This window comes from Candoia aspera, chromosome 13 (assembly GCF_035149785.1).
Source record: "Candoia aspera isolate rCanAsp1 chromosome 13, rCanAsp1.hap2, whole genome shotgun sequence".
NCBI lineage: Eukaryota > Metazoa > Chordata > Lepidosauria > Squamata > Boidae > Candoia > Candoia aspera.
Window position 1 is genome coordinate 9,971,228 of NC_086165.1, and position 21,944 is coordinate 9,993,171.

General features: G+C 40.0%; 1 protein-coding gene across 1 annotated transcript in view; it reads left to right on the top strand.

Moving 5' to 3' along the window:
- Positions 1-21,624, top strand: part of GALK2 (galactokinase 2) — a 57,971-nt gene extending 36,347 nt beyond the window's left edge. The window contains exons 9-10 of the mRNA XM_063313871.1: positions 4,216-4,417; positions 21,094-21,624. Coding sequence (XP_063169941.1) covers positions 4,216-4,417; positions 21,094-21,301 — 410 coding nt within the window. The 3' untranslated portion in view covers positions 21,302-21,624. The remainder of the gene's footprint in view (positions 1-4,215; positions 4,418-21,093) is intronic.
- Positions 21,625-21,944: the final 320 nt, after the last annotated feature.

Genomic DNA, 21,944 nt, shown 5'->3' on the forward strand with positions numbered 1-21,944 from the left:
CCAGTGGCACATGCAAAGCTTAACAGAACATTTATGGCACATGAAAAAAATGCCTTTCACTATTGTCTCAAGCACTGCTATTAATATTGAATCCATTCTAAACTGCCACAAATGCACATTACTTATTTTCCCACCTTCATCTGACTGCCTAATCTGCCCCTCTTATTTAATGCCGATCTTTAATTCAGAGATAGCCTTGCAGATTTATCAGACTGCGGCTCTCGGAAGCCCCAGTCAGCAGGACCAATGGTGAGGAAAATTGAGAACTAGCTTGGCAAAATCTGGAGGATTACAGGCCCCCTTAGCCTTCTATTATCCCTGTTTCCCATTATTTGCTGCTTTTTTTGCTTTGTTCTAAGCTAGAAGCTAAGTCTGTCACACACCACGGTCAGTACCTATTACTGAGCCTAGCATAATTCCCATCTTGAGACTGACACAGGTGTAAGATGTACACTTGCTTTGACCAGAAAACTAATTTTTCAGCAGTGATTGCATTTGTTTAGAGTCCTGGGAAAAGGGGCTTATGCAGCAAAGGAACAGCTTACCGGGACAGTCTGGGTGTCTGGGTAGAGGGATGGCTACCTGTTCCCCCCCAGGAATACATGGTATGTGGGAAAGCCCTTATTAGTGCTTCTACTGCTGAATTTTAAGAATACAACAGTCTTGATGTTTTTTTCTTTCTAAATAATGTTCTGAAATTCAGAGTAAGGAGCAGCTTATGGATGTGGTTGGAGAAAAAATTGGAATTCCTCCACAACAAATTTCACTGAATTTGTTTTTTCAAGCCAAATGCTTAAACTTTATAAAATCATTCTATTTAGTTCTATAGTTAAAAGGCCCATAATTTTGAAAGTGGGTGAAGGGTGTGGAGGGACAGAAAAGCATTTCATTGTTTTGGAGTAGCCTCTAACTTCAGAGGAAAAATATTTTTAAAAGGAACTAAAATATTGGGGTCTTTAAAACTTAAATAAGAGGCAGAAGGAGAACTCTGTATTTACTCATTTTATAAGCTGCTTCAATCACCAAAGTGAGTTTAGACAACATACAGTACACCAAAATATAAAAACAAAGTAAAGAAGCAACCCCCACTCCCCCCAAAAAACCCATTATTAAACTTGCCCCATATTGGGCAAGGAAAACCCCATAAACACAGACGGATCAATATCCCAATATCAGGATAGGGTCACCAATCCCATGGGTTTTCTGCTTCTCTAGTATGACAAGAGCCAGTTTGGGGTAGTGGCGAAGGCACCAGGCTAGAAACTGGGAGACTGTGAGTTCTAGTCCCGCCTTGGGCACGAAGCCAGCTGGGTGACCGTGGGCCAGTCACTCCCTCTCAGCCCTAGGCAAGGGCAAACCAGCTCTGAAAAGCCTTGCCGAGAAAACTGCAGGGACTTGTCCAAGCAATTGCCAGGAGTCAAAAACGAATTGAGGGTACCAAAAAAAAAAAAAAAAAAGTATGGCAAGAACTACATGGTGGAAAGGCATGGAAGCGGAATTCAGTCAAATTTCAGGAGAAACAGCCCTCACTCTTCAGAAGTGCAGGGCTCTCCTTTGCTAAATATTTAAGGCAGAGACTGGATGGCCCTTGGAAACACCCCCCAAAGTCTCTCCCAGTGGTATGATCAGTGAACCACCAGCCTGTTTCAAGCATCTCCTTTCCTTAGAGGTCCAATTTGAGACCTTGAATAATTGTGTTAAAGTGACTGCTGCTGTTTCTGCAAAAAGTGAGCAGCAGTTTGATACCGATTAGGTGCCATCAAGTTGGTTTCGACTCTTAGTGATCACAGATACAGACTTTCTCCAAGATGAGATCTAGTTGTCTGCTATATATCATCTATTTCTTTCCACCTCCCTCCACATTTCCTTTCCCTTCCTATTTTCAGAATACAGGTCTTTTTAAATTAGTAGACAATGTTTATACAGTGGAATGCAAAAATTCTATTAAAATTATACTGTACAACAGTGTTGTTTGAGCATATAATTTAAGATTAGAATACTTCTCACTTTTTCACTTGGGACAGATTCAGAAAAAAAAAAGCTATGAGATGATATTAAGTCTTACTGATGCTTCCATTACACAGAAGCTCTCAACAATGAACTGAATCTTAGCAACTTCGGCTTTTCTAGATATTCAGAAGCCTGGAAAGTAGGGGCATGAAGATAATTTTTAACATTTTTGGCAGCCCGAAAACTGAAAAGTGGCTGGGCCATATTACACATTGGTAGGTGGCAATTTTTGGAGTTTTTTTTAACTGTGACGTGTTATTGTAGGGTTTCCACTACAATATTCATGTGTTTTCCACCTTAAAATTGCAAGTATTTCTGCTACTAGTCTTCAGCAGTTCTTGCGCAAAAGACTCACATAAAGGGAATGCGGGAGAGGTCTGCTTGCAATTTTGGTGCTTCAAGCTATCCACCTCTAAAGCAGGTGATCACCTTTATTTTATACAAGTGATGAGGATTTAAATGGCTGTCCCATTACCCAAATCCATCGTCTGTCAACACTTCCTCCAGCAATAGTCCCATAAAAGAAACAGAGTTCTTTAATAATGTGATATCATTTCTGACTTGCTTTAGTTGGCCAACAGTCACTTCCAGGAAGAGAGTCTAGGAAAACAACAATGCAACCCCAATTTCTTTCACTGGGGATGTAATAATTGCACTGAAAAGATTAGATTAGAGGCAACAATCAAATGTGCAGGATATAGAGCCTTCTGCAGCATGAAGAATATTGTGGAGAGCTTGCCTTCTCAGTGTCTGGCTGGCAAGCAGGAATGAACAGATGATTCCCGTTGCCAGTGCATAACGTGATGAGCTTGAGAGAACCACAAAGTGCTTTAAGGTAATCTGGCCAGTGAAGCGTTGCTTTACCGAAGGGTGGTCTTTGAATCAATCACAGCCTTTGGCAAAGCCTTTGCGTCCAAATCGAAACCAGACATGTTTTGAGGGTTTTTTTTTTTTCTGGGTTACTACTGTTCAATTGTGATTTACAAGAGACTGTGAGTGATGGCAAACTCACGCAACTTCAGATATGTCCACAACAAAGACATATTTTAAAATGCCCTAAGGTGAAAAGATTCCTTAAACTAAAAAGGGAACACTGTCCTGGAGGTAGAAGTTGCCCGGGGATGAGTGCTCTGTTTTGTAGGCTTTCCTCTATAAACGCTCCAGCAGTGACACACGCCGTGCAAAAAGAGCTGCGATTAATTCATAAGCTGGAGGACAAAATGTACTCAATGAATTTGGTAGACTGGGAATTATGCAAGTTTTATTCATTGTTCAGTGACCCCTCCCAAGAGAGCAATTTTGATCAGGGCATTCAGCATTTTTTGTAAAAATAATATTTTTATGGGGTTTAATCGTATTCCAAAACCATGATGCATTCAGGCATTTGTCTTATGGCGTCCATTGTTGTGAAGCAGAGTTACGTTTCATATCAAGCCAAATAACACTGGCACCTTGGACAAGTTGCTGTGCTCCTCCCAAGTGCTGTTGCTTCCCTCTCTTCTTCCCACAGCCCCCGGCTTGCTGAGGGAGAGTTCCTCTGATTCTGGACCCTAAACCAACAGAGCTCCACTTTTAATTAGCTGGAACAGATGGCAGTAGCAGTACTTTGGGGGGAAACGACATGAATTTATCTGGGCATCATAGCTTGTTCAGTTCTTCCTACACACTGATTATCACTCCTAGAATTGTATATGCCCATGGGCTCCAAGGAGCAAGAAGAGAAAGAAACCCATTACTCTTGGCCAGTAGTATTTGTAAAAGTTCTCCAATGGCTTGAGTATTCTTGCTTTAGACTTTATGTTGGGAACTCCTGTATCTTGAATCTATTTACTGAGACATATTTCTCTTTCTCTCTTTTTTTGACTGCCTTTCCACGAGTCCTCTGCCTATTGTGCCATTTGGTTTCTCCAGATCCAGCTGGGCTGTTCCAGTTTGCATCTGGCTGTGCAGTTCAGTCCATTCACATTCAATCTGTGCTTATAGTGAGGTTCTGCACACTGAAACTGTCCCTGTAGTCCTGGTTTGTGACAAACTACAGCATATAGTTTTATATCTTAACATGAGCAAAGAGAGGAGATATAAAGTAGATGCAAAGATAATTTTCCTGACCAATTATATTTGGAAGCTGAACAGTGACATCTGATAGTAATAAATATCTCTGTTTTCATTATTTCCTGCATTATGTTTTCCCTTTATTTTCTACAGTAACTACCTTTAAGTTATACCAGCGTGCTAAGCATGTGTACACCGAAGCTGCCAGAGTTCTGGAGTTTAAGAAAATCTGCATGGAGGCACCTGACGATGCGATCTCACTGCTGGGGGATTTAATGAATCAGAGCCATGCCAGCTGCAAAGACTTGTACGAATGCAGCTGCCCTGAACTAAATCAGCTGGTGGACATCTGTCTGTAAGTTTGCACAGCCATGGAAAGTAAACATTGTTTGGGTTGGATTGCAGAGAAAACATGACAGGATTATACTGTTAGTATTTTTTTTAACTAAATAAAAACGGGGGGATGAAAAGAATGTCTTACTGTCCGTTATCTGATGCTCCAAGAAGGCATTAACTGATCAGATAATTTCAAACAGATACTCTCAGCATCCTATCCAAATTGTGTGCTGGCTGCTCACTTATGAGACCCCACAGAATTGTCAGAATTGAATAATCAGGAATAGCATGTTCGCTCATCAGACATAGCTTTATCTTCTTCGATGGGAACAAATCTCCTTTTCCTATCACTTGCTACCTGATCCATTAAACAGGTGATGCTAGGATATTCTGCACGCCAAGATTGGCCTCTGTCAGAAAGGCTATGATCCACAGTCAAAGAAAAGGCTGCTTATTTTGACTTTGCATGACTCTCTGCATGGGTCTTGTATTTTTGCAACCCATCTCTGCATCACTGTTATGTCACTCTGCTCTCTGTGCTTGGAACCGACATGTTTGAGAAAAATGCACACGGAAAGCAGAATTAGGTGGAACTTGAACAGACTGTTGCTCTTGCTTTAATACTTTTATTTTTAATGTACAGGGTTAAAAGTATTTTGGTACTTCAAAAATCTGATTGCGGACATGGTGGGGAAAAGAAATCTGGGTATTGTTGCCCTGCCCTCTATTTTTTTTTTAAGTTATTGTTTGATGACAAATTTAGATTTCTTTACTTCTAGTAGTAGGGAAGTATCAGCATCAGATACTATTTTAATCCATTTTGGATTTTTTTAATGATTAAGGGAGAAAAATTCATACTCATACTCAATGATCCAGTTTAAAATCTACTACTAGTCTCTTTTGTGCCTCAATGAAGCACAAAAGATATGGAAAATTGAATTTCCATATCTGTGTGTCTGTCTAGCTGTCCAGAAATGCATTACTTGATGGCCCTGAAAGCTTTCACTGCAACCCCTGGAAACTTCCAAAAATCATTACCAGATTATCATTTTTCACTGAAAGAAAGGGGAAAGCATTAAATATGTAACTGGAAAATAACCATGTTAATTGATTTAATTTTAATTGAATGTACATACATTGAAAGACAGACTAACTTTTGCTGTGGAGCCCACTCACTTTTGCTTTTCTTCCGCACCTTTGCCTGGAGAGCCTTGTGCCCCCATATTTAAAGGCACGTACTAAGCCATCCCCCTTTCTTAGCATCCTTTCATTCAAAAGTTCGTGATTCCAGCTGATAGACTGGATTTTTCTGAATGGTTATTGTAAAACAAACAGATCTGCCCTATTCTGGGAGTTGACAACTATAGGCTCTTCAGAATTAGAGAACAAAAAGCCAACAAGACCCCCATTCAAAATAGCATGTCCTGTAAATGAGGAAGAGTCTCCTTGTACTTCTTTGACAAAAGCCACGTCCTTCTGGGCAGGTTGCTGAAATAAGCTGGAACGCTTTGATCCACTTCAGATACCCTTGCATTAAATTGGCAGTGGCTGTCCAGGCTGGCTGGAAATAGATTTTTCCAGACCTATTTGAAGATGCTAGGAACTGTATCTGTGACTTTCCACAGGTAAAATGTTACATGCCCTGAGCTATGATTTTTCCAAAATGCTAGAGAACTGCTTATATATTTATTGCCTTTGACTTCCCAACCATATTCTTTTTTTTATGTATTTGTCTCGTTTTTACTGCTTAAAGCATGACAAAATTCCATCCATTTTCATTACTGTTCAAAAGAACAAATCTCCTAACTTTCCAATATCAATTTTCAAGAGGTTTTTAAACAGCATTTGCAGAAACCATAACCAGCTCCCAGAAACAGTGAGCAGGGTCTTCTGTGGAGTATTTTCCACAATGCAAAAGGAAAGCGAGAGGAAAAAAAACTGGCAACTAGTTTTCATTCATAAAGAAAACACAACAGACACAGTGGCATCTGCAGTCCAGCTGAATCCAATACCAAAGTCTCCTAATGTTTCCTGTTTAACTGTGCCTAAGCCAGTTGATAACAACTGTGTGCACTAATAGGTTGATGCTGACTGAGGCACACTAGAAAGAATCTAAATGATTTCAGCATGGTTGCAGAGTGTGGCTGTCATGCCCTAAGTGCTTGGCAGGAAACCGTGGTGGTTTGGTGAACTAAGTAGCTAAGTGAAGGTTATTACCTCTTTTTAGGAGATGTTGTAAAAGCATGAGGCCCTGGATGTTTCAAGCATGAAGTGCTGGCAAAGCTGGTGAGCAAGACCATCATTTCAGCATCTCCTCGATGGTGCATCACTGAGCCTCTCAGTTTCAAGGCACTTATGGCCTCAAACCAACTAAACAGTTTTTCTTATACAGTACCTAGTGAAGGCAGGTTCTGCTACAGCAAATCCAATTAAGCAGTACAAGAAAAATTACAGCTTAGGCATTAAAGCCACAGTTAAATATATTTATGGAGCCGTACAGTACAAACATTGAATCAAAATTAGAAAGACTCACCCATGGTCCATTACAATAGGCTGTACTCCCAGGTTGGTTGGTTATTTTTTGTAAGGCAAGCAGGTTCATCACAAAGAACCACGTGCTGTGGAGTTCTTGAGCCCTAATGACTACAAAATGTTAAAAATTGGGGCAGAATTTATATATTTAGCCGTGTCACTGCTTATCGCAGTGGGGCTCAAGATGTAGAGGGGCTTTTCCTTTTAGGGAACCATTTTTCACAATCACTTAACCCAAGTCTTTAGAGAGAGCTATGGAGAATTTTGAAAATTATTTTTGCCTGTTACCTGCCTTTTTCCTCAGTTTTGCCAAAGTTCTGAGGAGCTTCCTGGGAGATCAAGGGAATCTGGCCAACAATGGGAGCTGTTACAGCAGCATCGCAGGAAGGCTGAGCTTTTCCCCCAAGCTCCACTCTTTGTTCAGCCTCTCTTCCCGGCTTCCCCCCTTCATGGACCTGCCTGCAGGATCCCCAGGAAAGTGAGAGGTCGTTCTGAATTTCCCATCTCAGAACATGGATTACTGTCTGATTCACCCTGTGCTTTTGAGATAGACAAGTCTCCCTGTTGGTCTGGCTGCTAATGCTTGTTTTCTCTGGAAACCCTTTCATTTATCAAGGCCCCATGTGGGTCCTTTGTTGGGGGGAAATTCTGGAATGATTTGCAACTTTTAGGCTAGCTCCAAGATAAAAGTTACGCAATACAAAAACTAATGGAAATAAATGAAGTACCAAGATGAAAACGTGGGGTTAAGGTTTCATTGGAAGAAGAGTGATTTCAATTTTGGCCTTTATAAGAAAACCCATGACAGACAAAATTCAACATATGCCTAAAATGCCTCAGATTTTTTTTTCCTTTAAGCTTCCCACTGAAACCTGGCTTAGGAGATTTATGACAGGAACTATGTTGCATCCAACCAACTGCTTGTTCTTCATGTTATCCTGAACTTATACAGCAGTTATTTGTTCTAAAAACGTATTTTATTCCGGCATGTTCCACTGATAATTGAAGGGTCCCCTCCTCCCCTGGCTTTTAATTGTCTGTTACTGATCCAGAAAGCTTACTGACAATTAAAACCTACCTAATACAGTAACAGTAATGGGCAGCAATTGCATACAGAAATGGTTTTTATTTATAATCATTGCCAATTGCTGTGTTTAGATTTAAAGAATACGTCCAAAAGAGTATGCAGGTACATTACTTATACATATCATATTTTCAGTTCTTACAAGCTTTCTTACAAGCTTTGAAGATAAGAAGAAAAGTCTGCATATCTAGATGTTTTGCAGTTATGCCTAGATGGTAGGATTTGTACCCAAAAAACTGGATTGCTGGCAGGACTTGCTCCTGCTTTTCCTGGACAAGCCAGTAGCTGCCTTCTCCAAGCATAGCCCAGGGCAAGTTCCAACAGGGCCCCAGCTTCAGTTGTCCAAGGCTCACAGCAAGTGTCCCAGATAAAGTGTAATGGTTGCCTAAACCCAAATACTCAGTCTCACAAGCTCGGGCTTGAAGATAACTGATTTATTAAAGGAATAGTATGCAAATACAGAGAAAGCTGAGAATGAGCCAAAGCGCGCGAAATACAAACTTAAAAGCCTTGCCTTCAATTCAGTCCCGCCCCAAGCACCCGTCAGCACGCACCCCCTCCCAGGTGCTAGGATCCGTTACACGCGCCTGGGAAAGTAACCTTGAACAGGAGTGCAAACCCAAACATACCAAAGTTTTGGTATTCCAAAGTTTCAAAACAAGGCAGAGCGCAGGAATGGAAAAACCCAGCCATGAGCAATGCGGGTATACACGGAAAACGGTCTGACATGTGAAACATTACGATGTTAACAGAACATTGAAACGGGGAACATGACATATCGCCCCCCCCCCCCCAGAACAGTGCTAAGGAGCCGGTTTGTCCAGGTAGGTAGAGTGAAAACGAGCAACCAGGCGGGGTGAGTAGACATCGGGAGCAGAAACCCATTCAGGATGAGGGAAATGCTTCCAGCGAATGAGGTACTGCAAAGCGGAACGCTGGCGGCGGGAGTCAAGGATTTCAATAACCTCGAAGTGTTGTTGGTCATCAGTCATGATTGGAGGTGGTGGAGCCAGTTGGGGATGCCAGCGGTCCGACTGCAGGTAGGGCTTGAGCAAGCTGCAATGGAAAACAGGATGTAAACGCTTGAGGTTATGGGGTAAATCCAGTTTAAAAGTAACAGGGTTAATTTGTGCTACAATGGGAAAAGGGCCCACAAATTTAGGGCCAAGTTTTTTGGAGGGTTGTGGTGATTTGATGAATTTTGTGGATAAGTAGACTTTATCCCCCACAGCAAAAGTAGGTTCGCGGGAGCGTTTAGCATCGGCATGGCGTTTGTAGGTGGTTTGGGCATGGTTCAGAGCTTGTTGAATGTTGAGCCACGAGTCTTTGAGAGTGTCAGCCCAGTCAGTGAGAGAGGCTGGGAGCGGCTGCAGGTGCGGGAGTTCAGGGATGGGGACGAACTCACGCCCGAAGACAGCTTTAAAGGGAATTTGACCAGTGCTTTGATGCACGGCGTTGTTATAAGCGACTTCAGCAAATGGGAGTAAGTCCACCCAGTTGTCTTGTTGGTAATTGACAAAAGCTCGAAGGTATTGCTCAAGAGTAGAATTAACTGCTTCAGTAGATCCATCCGTTTCCGGATGCCAAGCGGTGGATAGGGCTTGTTTGGTGCCAAGCAGTTTCAAAAATGCCCGCCAAAACTGTGACGTAAATTGTGTGCCTCTGTCACTCACCAAACGGGCGGGGATTCCGTGAAGGCGGTACACGTGAACGAGGAAGAGGCGTGCCAGCTGTTGCGCGGTGGGGATAGAGGCGCATGGGATGAAATGCGCCTGTTTAGAAAAAAAATCTTTTACCACCCAAATGACAGTTTTTCGTTGACTGGGTGGTAGGTCGACAATAAAGTCCATGGATATGTCCTGCCATGGGAAGGACAGGGTGGCGACCGGTTGGAGGAGACCTTGAGGCTTGCCGGTCTTGCGCTTTGTAGCCGCGCAGACAGGGCATGCAGTGACATATGCCTTAAGGTCCTTTAGCAAAGTTGGCCACCAGAACTGACACCTAACTAGGTGAAGTGTTTTAAGATATCCAAAATGTCCAGCCAACTTGTCGTCGTGGCAACGCTGGAAGATTGTTTTCCGCAAAGCGTCAGGCACATAGAGACAATCGTTTCACCAGGCAAAATTGTCAGTGAATGTTACAGTGTGTAGGTTTGCTTGCAACCAAGTATCATTTTTAAGGTGGAACAGCAACTGTTGTTGCAAATCTGATGGAATTGGCAAGCGTGGTGACCGGGAGGGAGGCAGAGCGGCTTGAGGTTGAGTTTGTTGCGCTCGCGCTTGGCTGCGTGTCACAGCTGCCAGACTTAGTTGCTTTTCCGTCCACACAGTACCCTGTACCGTTGGCCCTGGGCCAGCATCTTGGGGTCTGCGGGAGAGCGCATCAGCTAAAAAGTTTTTCTTGCCTGGTATGAATTTGAGGGTAAAGTCAAAACGACTGAAAAATTCAGCCCAGTGAAGTTGTTTGGGGCTGAGTTTTCGACTGGTGCTTAATGCTTCCAAGTTCTTATGGTCAGTCCAGACTTCAAAAGGGTTTGAAGCCCCTTCTAATAAGTGGCGCCAAGTTTCTAAAGCGGTTTTTACAGCAAAAGCCTCTTTTTCCCAAACATGCCACCGTCTCTCTGTTTCCGTGAACTTGCGAGAGAGGTAAGCACAGGGTTTCAAGGTGTCAGACTGGTCTGACTGGAGCAGTAGTGCCCCGACGGAGAAATCAGAGGCATCCACCTGTACCACGAAAGGCTTGGTGGGGTCTGGATGCTGCAAAATGGGTTCGGTAGTGAAGATTTGTTTGAGCGCCTCGAATGCCTGTTGGCAAGTTGGAGTCCATTTAAGGAGCGCTCCTGGGTTTCTAGAGCGTCGCGTATCCCCCTGAGCTTTAGTTTTTAACAGTTCAGTAAGGGGGAGGGCGATTTCTGCAAAATTTTGGGCAAATGCCCTGTAGAAATTGGCGAATCCAAGGAAACTTTGTAATTGCCTCCTGGTACGTGGAGGCTCCCATGCCACAATCGCTTCAACCTTGGTAGGGTCCATTTCAATACCCTTAGCGGAAATTCTATATCCTAGATAATCGATTTGTGATTGATGGAAGGCACACTTGGACAGTTTAGCATACAACTCAGCTTTTCTCAATTTAGTAAGCACTTGACGCACCAAGTGAATATGTTCTGACATGGTTTCAGTATAAATCAATACATCATCCAAATACACCAGTACTCCCTTAAACAGGTGGTCGTGCAAGACCTCATTGATAAGTTGCATAAAAACCCCAGGTGCCCCCGATAAACCAAAGGGCAGGACTTTGTATTGGAAAGCCCCAAGAGGACAGTTAAACGCTGTTTTCCACTCATCCCCTTCCCTTATGCGAATGCGAAAATAGGCTTCTCTGAGATCCAATTTTGAGAAGATTTTGCCTCTGGCCAGATGTGATAACATATCTTTGATAAGGGGCAAAGAATATTTATTTAATATTGAGACTGCATTGAGCCCGCGGAAATCGGTACACAGCCTCAAGGAGCCATCCTTTTTTGGTCTAAAGAGAACAGGGGCCCCCACTGGGGAGTTTGCAGGCTCAATGAAACCCCTAGCCAGGTTTTTGTCAATGAATTCCCTTAGCGTAGTTAGCTCTTTGGGAGACATGGGATAGATTTTTGGGTGAGGTAACTTTACATTAGGGAGAAATTCAATGGCACAGTCTGTTTTCCTGTGAGGGGGCAAGCGATCTGCTTCTTTCTCCCCAAACACATCAGCCAGATCCTGGTATTGGTTGGGCAATCCTTCTAGCGGCGTCAGTGTTTGTACTGTCATGTTAGCCACCCGTCCTCCCTCCATGTCCTCTAACAAGTCCTTTTCAGGTACCTTATAAAATCCATCAGAAAACGTTACAGTTCTGTGCAGCCAGTTGATGAAAGGGTTTTGTTGCACAAACCAAGGCATTCCTAAAATCACCAAAGGGCCCCCCACTGGAGCTATGACAAAAGGCAATTTCTCCCAATGGGTCCCCATCTGTAAAGCCACCAGTCCTGTAGAGTGGGTGTCTGCCTTCCCCCCCGCCATGGTTCCATCCAATTGCATGAAGATCATGGGCCGTGGCAAAGGGAACGTGGGCAATTCTAGGGCAGCTACAACATCAGGATGCATCAGCAAACGGGAGCAACCCGAGTCCAGCATGGCCCAGAGTTCAACAGTTTTGGTTCTAGAGCCCAATTTTACTTTGACAGTCATTGTAGGGAAGTTCCCACTCACCGAATCGTGGTCGCGCCCGGTTTCTTCCACCTGCCCAACGGTGCCCTTCAGGGCAGGTGGAAGGCTTTTCCCACCGGCTGATCGAACTGTAATTCCTCTTCCTCTTCCCCGAATGGAAGGTCTGGAGGGTCGAGTTCGGCGCATGCAGCCTTCATCTTGCGTGGGAGGGATGGCGATTTCCCTGGCGCTTTTCCTGGCCGTTCCTCTGGTCGGCATCTTGGGCACGAAGTGGCACGATGCCCATCTTTCCCGCATCTCAAGCACTGACCTTTTGCAAATCGTCGTCCCCTTTCTTCCTCTCAGGTTTTTGGTTTAGGGCGACTCGAATATCCCGTAGCACGAGCTCCCTTCGCGATTCGGGCTTGTCTCAGTTCCTTACTATGGGCATACATTTGCAGAGCGTTTTCCGCACTGCCCGCCAGCTGAATCCAGCCGTATAAAGTTTTAGGATCGTCCCTACACAAAGCCCAACGGAGGATTTCCGTCTCCAGCCCTTGCTTGAACATCTCTACCAAGGTTGATTGGAACCAGTCCTCCACCTTTCCCGCCAGGGCTTTAAATTCCAAAGCATAGTCTGCAACAGAGAGGGTTCCTTGATAAAGTTTTCTCAGGGAGCTTTTCACTCTCTCTCGAGCCAATGGGTCTTCAAAGTGTTGTTTAAGGGACCACAGAAACTCATCAAAGTCCTCTAACTCCGTGGCCTCCGCTTGGCACAGCTGTACATACCAATCGGCTGCCCTCCCCTTCAGCTTGTTGGCAATAAAATTAATCTTGCCCTGTTCTGACCGAAAACTTCGCCCCCAGTCCTCCATATAACGTCTAGCATTTGTGATGAAGAAGGAGAGCGTGGTAGGGTCCCCATCAAACTTCACCCCAAAGGGTGGAAAGGTTCTTACCGGCTCCACCGGCTGTGGTGGCTCTGCAAACAACATCCTTCGAGCCCCTGGTGGTGGTCGATCTCTGGATGCCCTCAGCTCCCTTCCTCCCAATTGACGGGGAGCCCGAGTCTTACTTCTTCCCCGGAATGATGATAGGGACCTCTGTCTTGGGAAAGCCAGCTGGGAGGGGTCTTCTTCCCAGTCTGCCTGTAGGGACCCCGGGCCCCTGGGGATATCCTTTAATAGGGTCACGATCATCTCCATTTTGTCCTCTATTGCTTTCATGTGGGCAGGGGTGACAGGCTCTTCCAAGGGTCTATTGGTCACCACCACCCTCGGTGATAAGGGGATTTCGGGTTCCCAGGATGGTTGTGGAGATCCCCTCCCCGGTGCTGCTTCCATTTCAAGTTGGGGTTCACCCCCTGTGGCACCCTGCACCGCCAACAATAGCTCATCCAATTGGACCTCTCGCCTCTCCCGACGTGCTGCCCTTTGCGCTCTCGAAGTTGGAGCTAGCAGAGTCTTTGTCGAGTCCGGCTCTTCTTCGCTCCCTTCTTCACGAAGCGGGGGTTCCATCATCGCTAGTGCTCCTCTTTACCCAAACTTTGGATGGGGCTAGCGGAACTGATATAAATGATTCTCAGCTTTATGTAATGGTTGCCTAATCCCAAATACTCAGTCTCACAAGCTCGGGCTTAAAGATAACTGATTTATTAAAGGAATAGTATGCAGATACAAAGAAAGCTGAGAATGAGCCAAAGCGCGCGAAATACAAACTTAAAAGCCTTGCCTTCAATTCAGTCCCGCCCCAAGCACCCGTCAGCACGCACCCCCTCCCAGGTGCTAGGATCCGTTACACGCGCCTGGGAAGTAACCTTGAACAGGAATGAAAACCCAAACATACATTCCAAAGTTTCAAAACAAGGCAGAGCGCAGGAATGGAAAAACCCAGCCATGAGCAAGGCGGGTAGACACGGAAAACGGTCTGACATGTGAAACGTTACGATGTTAACAGAACATTGAAACGGGGAACATGACATAACGTAAGTTAAGTAAGTAACGTAAGTTAAGTAAATAGCGTAAGTTAAGTAAGTAACGTAAGTTAAGTAAATAGCGTAAGTTAAGTAACGTAAGTTAAGTAAATAGCGTAAGTTAAGTAAGTAACGTAAGTTAAGTAAGTAACGTAAGTTAAGTAAATAACGTAAGTTAAGTAACGTAAGTTAAGTAAGTAACGTAAGTTAAGTAACGTAAGTTAAGTAAGTAACGTAAGTTAAGTAAGTAACGTAAGTTAATAGCGCAAGTTAAGGAAGTAACGTAAGTTAAGTAAATAGTGCAAGTTAAGTAAGTAACGTAAGTTAAGTAAATAGTGTAAGTTAAGTAAGTAACGTAAGTTAAGTAAATAGCGTAAGTCAAGTAACGTCAGTTAAGTAAGTAACGTAAGTTAAGTAAGTAACGTAAGTTAAGTAAATAGCGTAAGTCAAGTAACGTAAGTTAAGTAAGTAACGTAAATTAAGTAAGTAACGTAAGTTAAGTAACGTAAGTTAAGTAAATAGCGTAAGTTAAGTAAATAGTGCAAGTTAAGTAACGTAAGTTAAGTAAATAGCGTAAGTCAAGTAACATAAGTTAAGTAAGTAACGTAAGTTAAGTAAGTAACGTAAGTTAAGTAACGTAAGTTAAGTAAGTAACGTAAGTTAAGTAAATAGTGCAAGTTAAGTAAGTAACGTAAGTTAAGTAAATAGCGTAAGTCAAGTAACGTAAGTTAAGTAAGTAACGTAAGTTAATAGCGCAAGTTAAGTAAGTAACGTAAGTTAAGGAAGTAACGTAAGTTAAGTAACGTAAGTTAAGGAAGTAACGTAAGTTAAGTAAATAGTGCAAGTTAAGTAAGTAACGTAAGTTAAGTAAATAGTGTAAGTTAAGTAAGTAACGTAAGTTAAGTAAATAGCGTAAGTCAAGTAACGTAAGTTAAGGAAGTAACGTAAGTTAAGTAAATAGCGTAAGTTAAGTAAGTAACGTAAGTTGAGTAAATAGCGTAAGTTAAGTAAGTAACGTAAGTTAATAGCGTAAGTTAAGTAAGTAACGTAAATTAAGTAGCATAAGTTAAGTAACGTAAGTTAAGTAACGTAAGTTAAGTAAATAGCGTAAGTCAAGTAACGTAAGTTAAGTAAGTAACGTAAGTTAATAGCGCAAGTTAAGTAAGTAACGTAAGTTAAGGAAGTAACGTAAGTTAAGTAACGTAAGTTAAGGAAGTAACGTAAGTTAAGTAAATAGTGCAAGTTAAGTAAGTAACGTAAGTTAATAGTGTAAGTTAAGTAAGTAACGTAAGTTGAGTAAATAGCGTAAGTTAAGTAAGTAACGTAAGTAAATAGCGTAAGTTAAGTAAGTAACGTAAGTTAAGTAGCGTAAGTTAAGTAACGTAAGTTAAGTAAATAGCGTAAGTTAAGTAAGTAACGTAAGTTAAGTAAGTAACGTAAGTTAAGTAAGTAACGTAAGTTAAGTAAATAACGTAAGTTAAGTAAGTAACGTAAGTTAAGTAACGTAAGTTAAGTAAGTAACGTAAGTTAAGTAAGTAACGTAAGTTAATAGCGCAAGTTAAGGAAGTAACGTAAGTTAAGTAAATAGTGCAAGTTAAGTAAGTAACGTAAGTTAAGTAAATAGTGTAAGTTAAGTAAGTAACGTAAGTTAAGTAAATAGCGTAAGTCAAGTAACGTCAGTTAAGTAAGTAACGTAAGTTAAGTAAGTAACGTAAGTTAAGTAAATAGCGTAAGTCAAGTAACGTAAGTTAAGTAAGTAACGTAAATTAAGTAAGTAACGTAAGTTAAGTAACGTAAGTTAAGTAAATAGCGTAAGTTAAGTAAGTAACGTAAGTTAAGTAAATAGCGTAAGTTAAGTAAATAGTGCAAGTTAAGTAACGTAAGTTAAGTAAATAGCGTAAGTCAAGTAACATAAGTTAAGTAAGTAACGTAAGTTAAGTAACGTAAGTTAAGTAAGTAACGTAAGTTAAGTAAATAGTGCAAGTTAAGTAAGTAACGTAAGTTAAGTAAATAGCGTAAGTCAAGTAACGTAAGTTAAGTAAGTAACGTAAGTTAATAGCGCAAGTTAAGTAAGTAACGTAAGTTAAGGAAGTAACGTAAGTTAAGTAACGTAAGTTAAGGAAGTAACGTAAGTTAAGTAAATAGTGCAAGTTAAGTAAGTAACGTAAGTTAAGTAAATAGTGTAAGTTAAGTAAGTAACGTAAGTTAAGTAAATAGCGTAAGTCAAGTAACGTAAGTTAAGGAAGTAACGTAAGTTAAGTAAATAGCGTAAGTTAAGTAAGTAACGTAAGTTGAGTAAATAGCGTAAGTTAAGTAAGTAACGTAAGTTAAGTAAATAGCGTAAGTTAAGTAAGTAACGTAAATTAAGTAGCATAAGTTAAGTAACGTAAGTTAAGTAACGTAAGTTAAGTAAGTAACGTAAGTTAATAGCGCAAGTTAAGTAAGTAACGTAAGTTAAGGAAGTAACGTAAGTTAAGTAACGTAAGTTAAGTAAGTAACGTAAGTTAAGTAAATAGTGCAAGTTAAGTAAGTAACGTAAGTTAATAGTGTAAGTTAAGTAAGTAACGTAAGTTGAGTAAATAGCGTAAGTTAAGTAAGTAACGTAAATTAAGTAGCATAAGTTAAGTAACGTAAGTTGAGTAAATAGCGTAAGTTAAGTAAGTAACGTAAGTTAAGTAAATAGCGTAAGTTAAGGAAGTAACGTAAGTTAAGGAAGTAACGTAAGTTAAGTAAATAGCGTAAGTTAAGTAAGTAACGTAAGTTAAGTAAATAGCGTAAGTTAAGTAAGTAACGTAAATTAAGTAGCATAAGTTAAGTAACGTAAGTTAAGTAACGTAAGTTAAGTAAATAGCGTAAGTTAAGTAACGTAAGTTAAGTAAGTAACGTAAGTTAAGTAAATAGCGTAAGTTAAGTAAGTAACGTAAGTTGAGTAAATAGCGTAAGTTAAGTAAGTAACGTAAGTTAAGTAAATAGCGTAAGTTAAGTAAGTAACGTAAATTAAGTAGCATAAGTTAAGTAACGTAAGTTGAGTAAATAGCGTAAGTTAAGTAACGTAAGTTAAGTAAATAGCGTAAGTTAAGTAAGTAACGTAAGTTAAGGAAGTAACGTAAGTTAAGTAAATAGCGTAAGTTAAGTAAGTAACGTAAGTTAAGTAAATAGCGTAAGTTAAGTAAGTAACGTAAATTAAGTAGCATAAGTTAAGTAACGTAAGTTAAGTAACGTAAGTTAAGTAAATAGCGTAAGTTAAGTAACGTAAGTTAAGTAAGTAACGTAAGTTAAGTAAATAGCGTAAGTTAAGTAAGTAACGTAAGTTGAGTAAATAGCGTAAGTTAAGTAAGTAACGTAAGTTAAGTAAATAGCGTAAGTTAAGTAAGTAACGTAAATTAAGTAGCATAAGTTAAGTAACGTAAGTTGAGTAAATAGCGTAAGTTAAGTAACGTAAGTTAAGTAAATAGCGTAAGTTAAGTAAGTAACGTAAGTTAAGGAAGTAACGTAAGTTAAGTAAATAGCGTAAGTTAAGTAAGTAACGTAAGTTAAGTAAATAGCGTAAGTTAAGTAAGTAACGTAAATTAAGTAGCATAAGTTAAGTAACGTAAGTTAAGTAACGTAAGTTAAGTAAATAGCGTAAGTTAAGTAACGTAAGTTAAGTAACGTAAGTTAAGTAAATAGCGTAAGTTAAGTAAGTAACGTAAGTTGAGTAAATAGCGTAAGTTAAGTAAGTAACGTAAGTTAAGTAAATAGCGTAAGTTAAGTAAGTAACGTACGTTAAGGAAGTAACGTAAGTTAAGTAAATAGCGTAAGTTAAGGAAGTAACGTAAATTAAGTAGCATAAGTTAAGTAACGTAAGTTAAGTAACGTAAGTTAAGTAAATAGCGTAAGTTAAGTAACGTAAGTTAAGTAAGTAACGTAAGTTAAGTAAATAGCGTAAGTTAAGTAAGTAACGTAAGTTGAGTAAATAGCGTAAGTTAAGGAAGTAACGTAAATTAAGTAGCATAAGTTAAGTAACGTAAGTTAAGTAACGTAAGTTAAGTAAATAGCGTAAGTTAAGGAAGTAACGTAAATTAAGTAGCATAAGTTAAGTAACGTAAGTTAAGTAACGTAAGTTGAGTAAATAGCGTAAGTTAAGTAAGTAACGTAAGTTGAGTAAATAGCGTAAGTTAAGTAAGTAACGTAAGTTAAGTAAATAGCGTAAGTTAAGTAAGTAACGTAAATTAAGTAGCATAAGTTAAGTAACGTAAGTTGAGCAAATAGCGTAAGTTAAGTAAGTAACGTAAGTTAAGTAAATAGCGTAAGTTAAGTAAGTAACGTAAGTTAAGGAAGTAACGTAAGTTAAGTAAATAGCGTAAGTTAAGTAAGTAACGTAAGTTAAGTAAATAGCGTAAGTTAAGTAAGTAACGTAAATTAAGTAGCATAAGTAACGTAAGTTAAGTAACGTAAGTTAAGTAAATAGCGTAAGTTAAGTAACGTAAGTTAAGTAAGTAACGTAAGTTAAGTAAATAGCGTAAGTTAAGTAAGTAACGTAAGTTAAGGAAGTAACGTAAGTTAAGTAAATAGCGTAAGTTAAGTAAGTAACGTAAGTTAAGTAAATAGCGTAAGTTAAGTAAGTAACGTAAATTAAGTAGCATAAGTAACGTAAGTTAAGTAACGTAAGTTAAGTAAATAGCGTAAGTTAAGTAACGTAAGTTAAGTAAGTAACGTAAGTTAAGTAAATAGCGTAAGTTAAGTAAGTAACGTAAGTTGAGTAAATAGCGTAAGTTAAGTAAGTAACGTAAGTTAAGGAAGTAACGTAAGTTAAGTAAATAGCGTAAGTTAAGTAAGTAACGTAAGTTGAGTAAATAGCGTAAGTTAAGTAACGTAAGTTAAGTAAGTAACGTAAGTTGAGTAAATAGCGTAAGTTAAGTAAGTAACGTAAGTTGAGTAAATAGCGTAAGTTAAGTAAGTAACGTAAGTTAAGTAAATAGCGTAAGTTAAGTAAGTAACGTAAGTTAAGTAAATAGCGTAAGTTAAGGAAGTAACGTAAGTTAAGGAAGTAACGTAAGTTAAGGAAGTAACGTAAGTTAAGTAAATAGCGTAAGTTAAGTAAGTAACGTAAGTTGAGTAAATAGCGTAAGTTAAGTAAGTAACGTAAGTTAAGTAAATAGCGTAAGTTAAGTAAGTAACGTAAGTTAAGTAGCGTAAGTTAAGTAACGTAAGTTAAATAAATAGCGTAAGTTAAGTAACGTAAGTTAAGTAAGTAACGTAAGTTAAGTAAATAGCGTAAGTTAAGTAAGTAACGTAAGTTAAGTAGCGTAAGTTAAGTAACGTAAGTTAAGTAAATAGCGTAAGTTAAGTAACGTAAGTTAAGTAAGTAACGTAAGTTAAGTAAATAGCGTAAGTTAAGTAAATAGTGCAAGTTAAGTAACGTAAGTTAAGTAAATAGTGTAAGTCAAGTAACGTAAGTTAAGTAAGTAACGTAAGTTAAGTAAATAGTGTAAGTTAAATAAGTAACGTAAGTTAAGTAAGTAACGTGTAATGGTTGCCTAATCCCAAATACTCAGTCTCACAAGCTCGGGCTTGAAGATAACTGATTTATTAAAGGAATAGTATGCAAATACAGAGAAAGCTGAGAATGAGCCAAAGCGCGCGAAATACAAACTTAAAAGCCTTGCCTTCAATTCAGTCCCGCCCCAAGCACCCGTCAGCACGCACCCCCTCCCAGGTGCTAGGATCCGTTACACGCGCCTGGGAAAGTAACCTTGAACAGGAATGAAAACCCAAACATACATTCCAAAGTTTCAAAACAAGGCAGAGCGCAGGAATGGAAAAACCCAGCCATGAGCAAGGCAGGCAGACACGGAAAACGGTCTGACATGTGAAACGTTACGATGTTAACAGAACATTGAAACGGGGAACATGACATAAAGCCATTTATCTTTTTAGGGGATCATGGTACTGCAGAATTTGAGAACCTCTGAAATAGAGGATTTAATGCTGGTGACAGACGACGCTTTTATCTTGCTGCTCCTCCATAAGATAATGCTTTAGGTGGCCACATTTGCAATAAGTTCTTCATATCTTATTTTAATAATGTTTGGGTTTCTAATTATCATTTCCAAATTCAAGCAAAAGTGCATGAATTTGAAAATGATAATTAGAAACCAAAACATTATTAAAACAAGATATGAAGAACTTATTGCAAATGTGGCCATCTATACAGAGGTGAATATTTAAGCAACTGGTCAGCAACTAAATTTTATGAAACACCTAAAAGTATAGCAAAATTGGGCTGTCATGTCTTCTAAACTACAAACAAATCAATGCACATTTATTCTAAACCTGAACAGCAGTCCTGGTATGGTGTAGCTGATCCACTCACTTAACTAGAATGGCCTGGAATTCGTCAGCAGCTAGTGTTGCCATTCCCATTAGGGAAGAAATTAAAAAAACAATTCTCTGTCTGTTGCCTTGTCTGGTGGAGAGGTAGGTACATAAAAATATCAGAAGAGTTATGAGAGATTAGAGTAAGGGGCAACCTAATCTGGACTATCACAGTAGCTAACCATATGCCTATGGGAAACTAATTCAGGACATCGGCATAATGTCACCCTACTGTTCAGTTTCGTATTGGCTAGTGTTGAGAGTCTTAGTGACATTATATAGTCGTCATGACTGGCAGACACTGATGAACTTAAACTGTGAAATTCATAGGAAATTCATAGTTCAGATTAGATTATACCAGGAGGCTAAACATGCAAGCTGTTCAGAACTGGGTTGCAACCTTCCTTCCACCTGACTTTTAGCTGCCTATCATGGTTGTCCATGTTCTTTTGAAAATGAGGACAAATCTAACCTGCTTATGTCCAGCATTTACCAGTAGATTCACTGCATGCAAGACACGTTCTCGCTTGACTTAGGCTTTAAAATCTGTTTACTTGTTTTTGTTCTTCTAGGCAGTTTGGAGCAATTGGGTCACGCCTGACTGGGGCAGGATGGGGTGGCTGCACTGTGTCATTGGTTCCTGTGGACAGACTGGAGAGATTCCTAGCAAATGTGAAGGAGGCTTACTACAAAAATTATGGCCAAAGGTTAGCCCAGGAAGAAAACAGCCTGTTTGCTACCAACCCTGGCGGAGGAGCTGTGATTTTCCTTGAAGCCTAAAGGACGCCAAATTTTAAGGAGGAATAATTTGGGGCAAACTGGGAGGACTTTGTATGCCACAGTAAACAATTCACTTTGCTGTTTTTTATTATATTATAATGAGCAATAGCAATAGCTATTATTAGGATGGATTTCCAAACTTTTTTTTCCAAAAGCTCTATTAATCTTTCTAATGTATTCTTCTTCCTTAAAATATGCTTCCAACAAAGATCATCCAAAATGTTGATTTCTGTCTGGACTTTACAACATAAAACACAATTTGCCAAAATGTATTCATTAAAAATATTGAAATGAACCAGATTGGAATTAAAGAGAGAAAAACCCCAGTGACTCTGTCTCGTTCTTTATTGATTTGAAAGACAAGCCTATTTCATACCAAATTTGTTGGTATGCTTAATTCAGTGGAAGGAAAAATTCCATTGACTTTCACTACACGTATCTTGACGTTAGATGTCTTTGCCTGGTGATTCCGTTTTCAAAGGTCTGTGATGGTGCAGCTTGGCATTTGCCTATTCAGAGAAAAGAACCTGAATGAATCACTGCGTCAGCTACAGAAAAGTAACAGCATGGAAGGTGAGACTTGTGACCTTTGGGTGGGATTTTGCAGTAATCACTTCCCTTCTCTCCCCCCACTCCCAATATA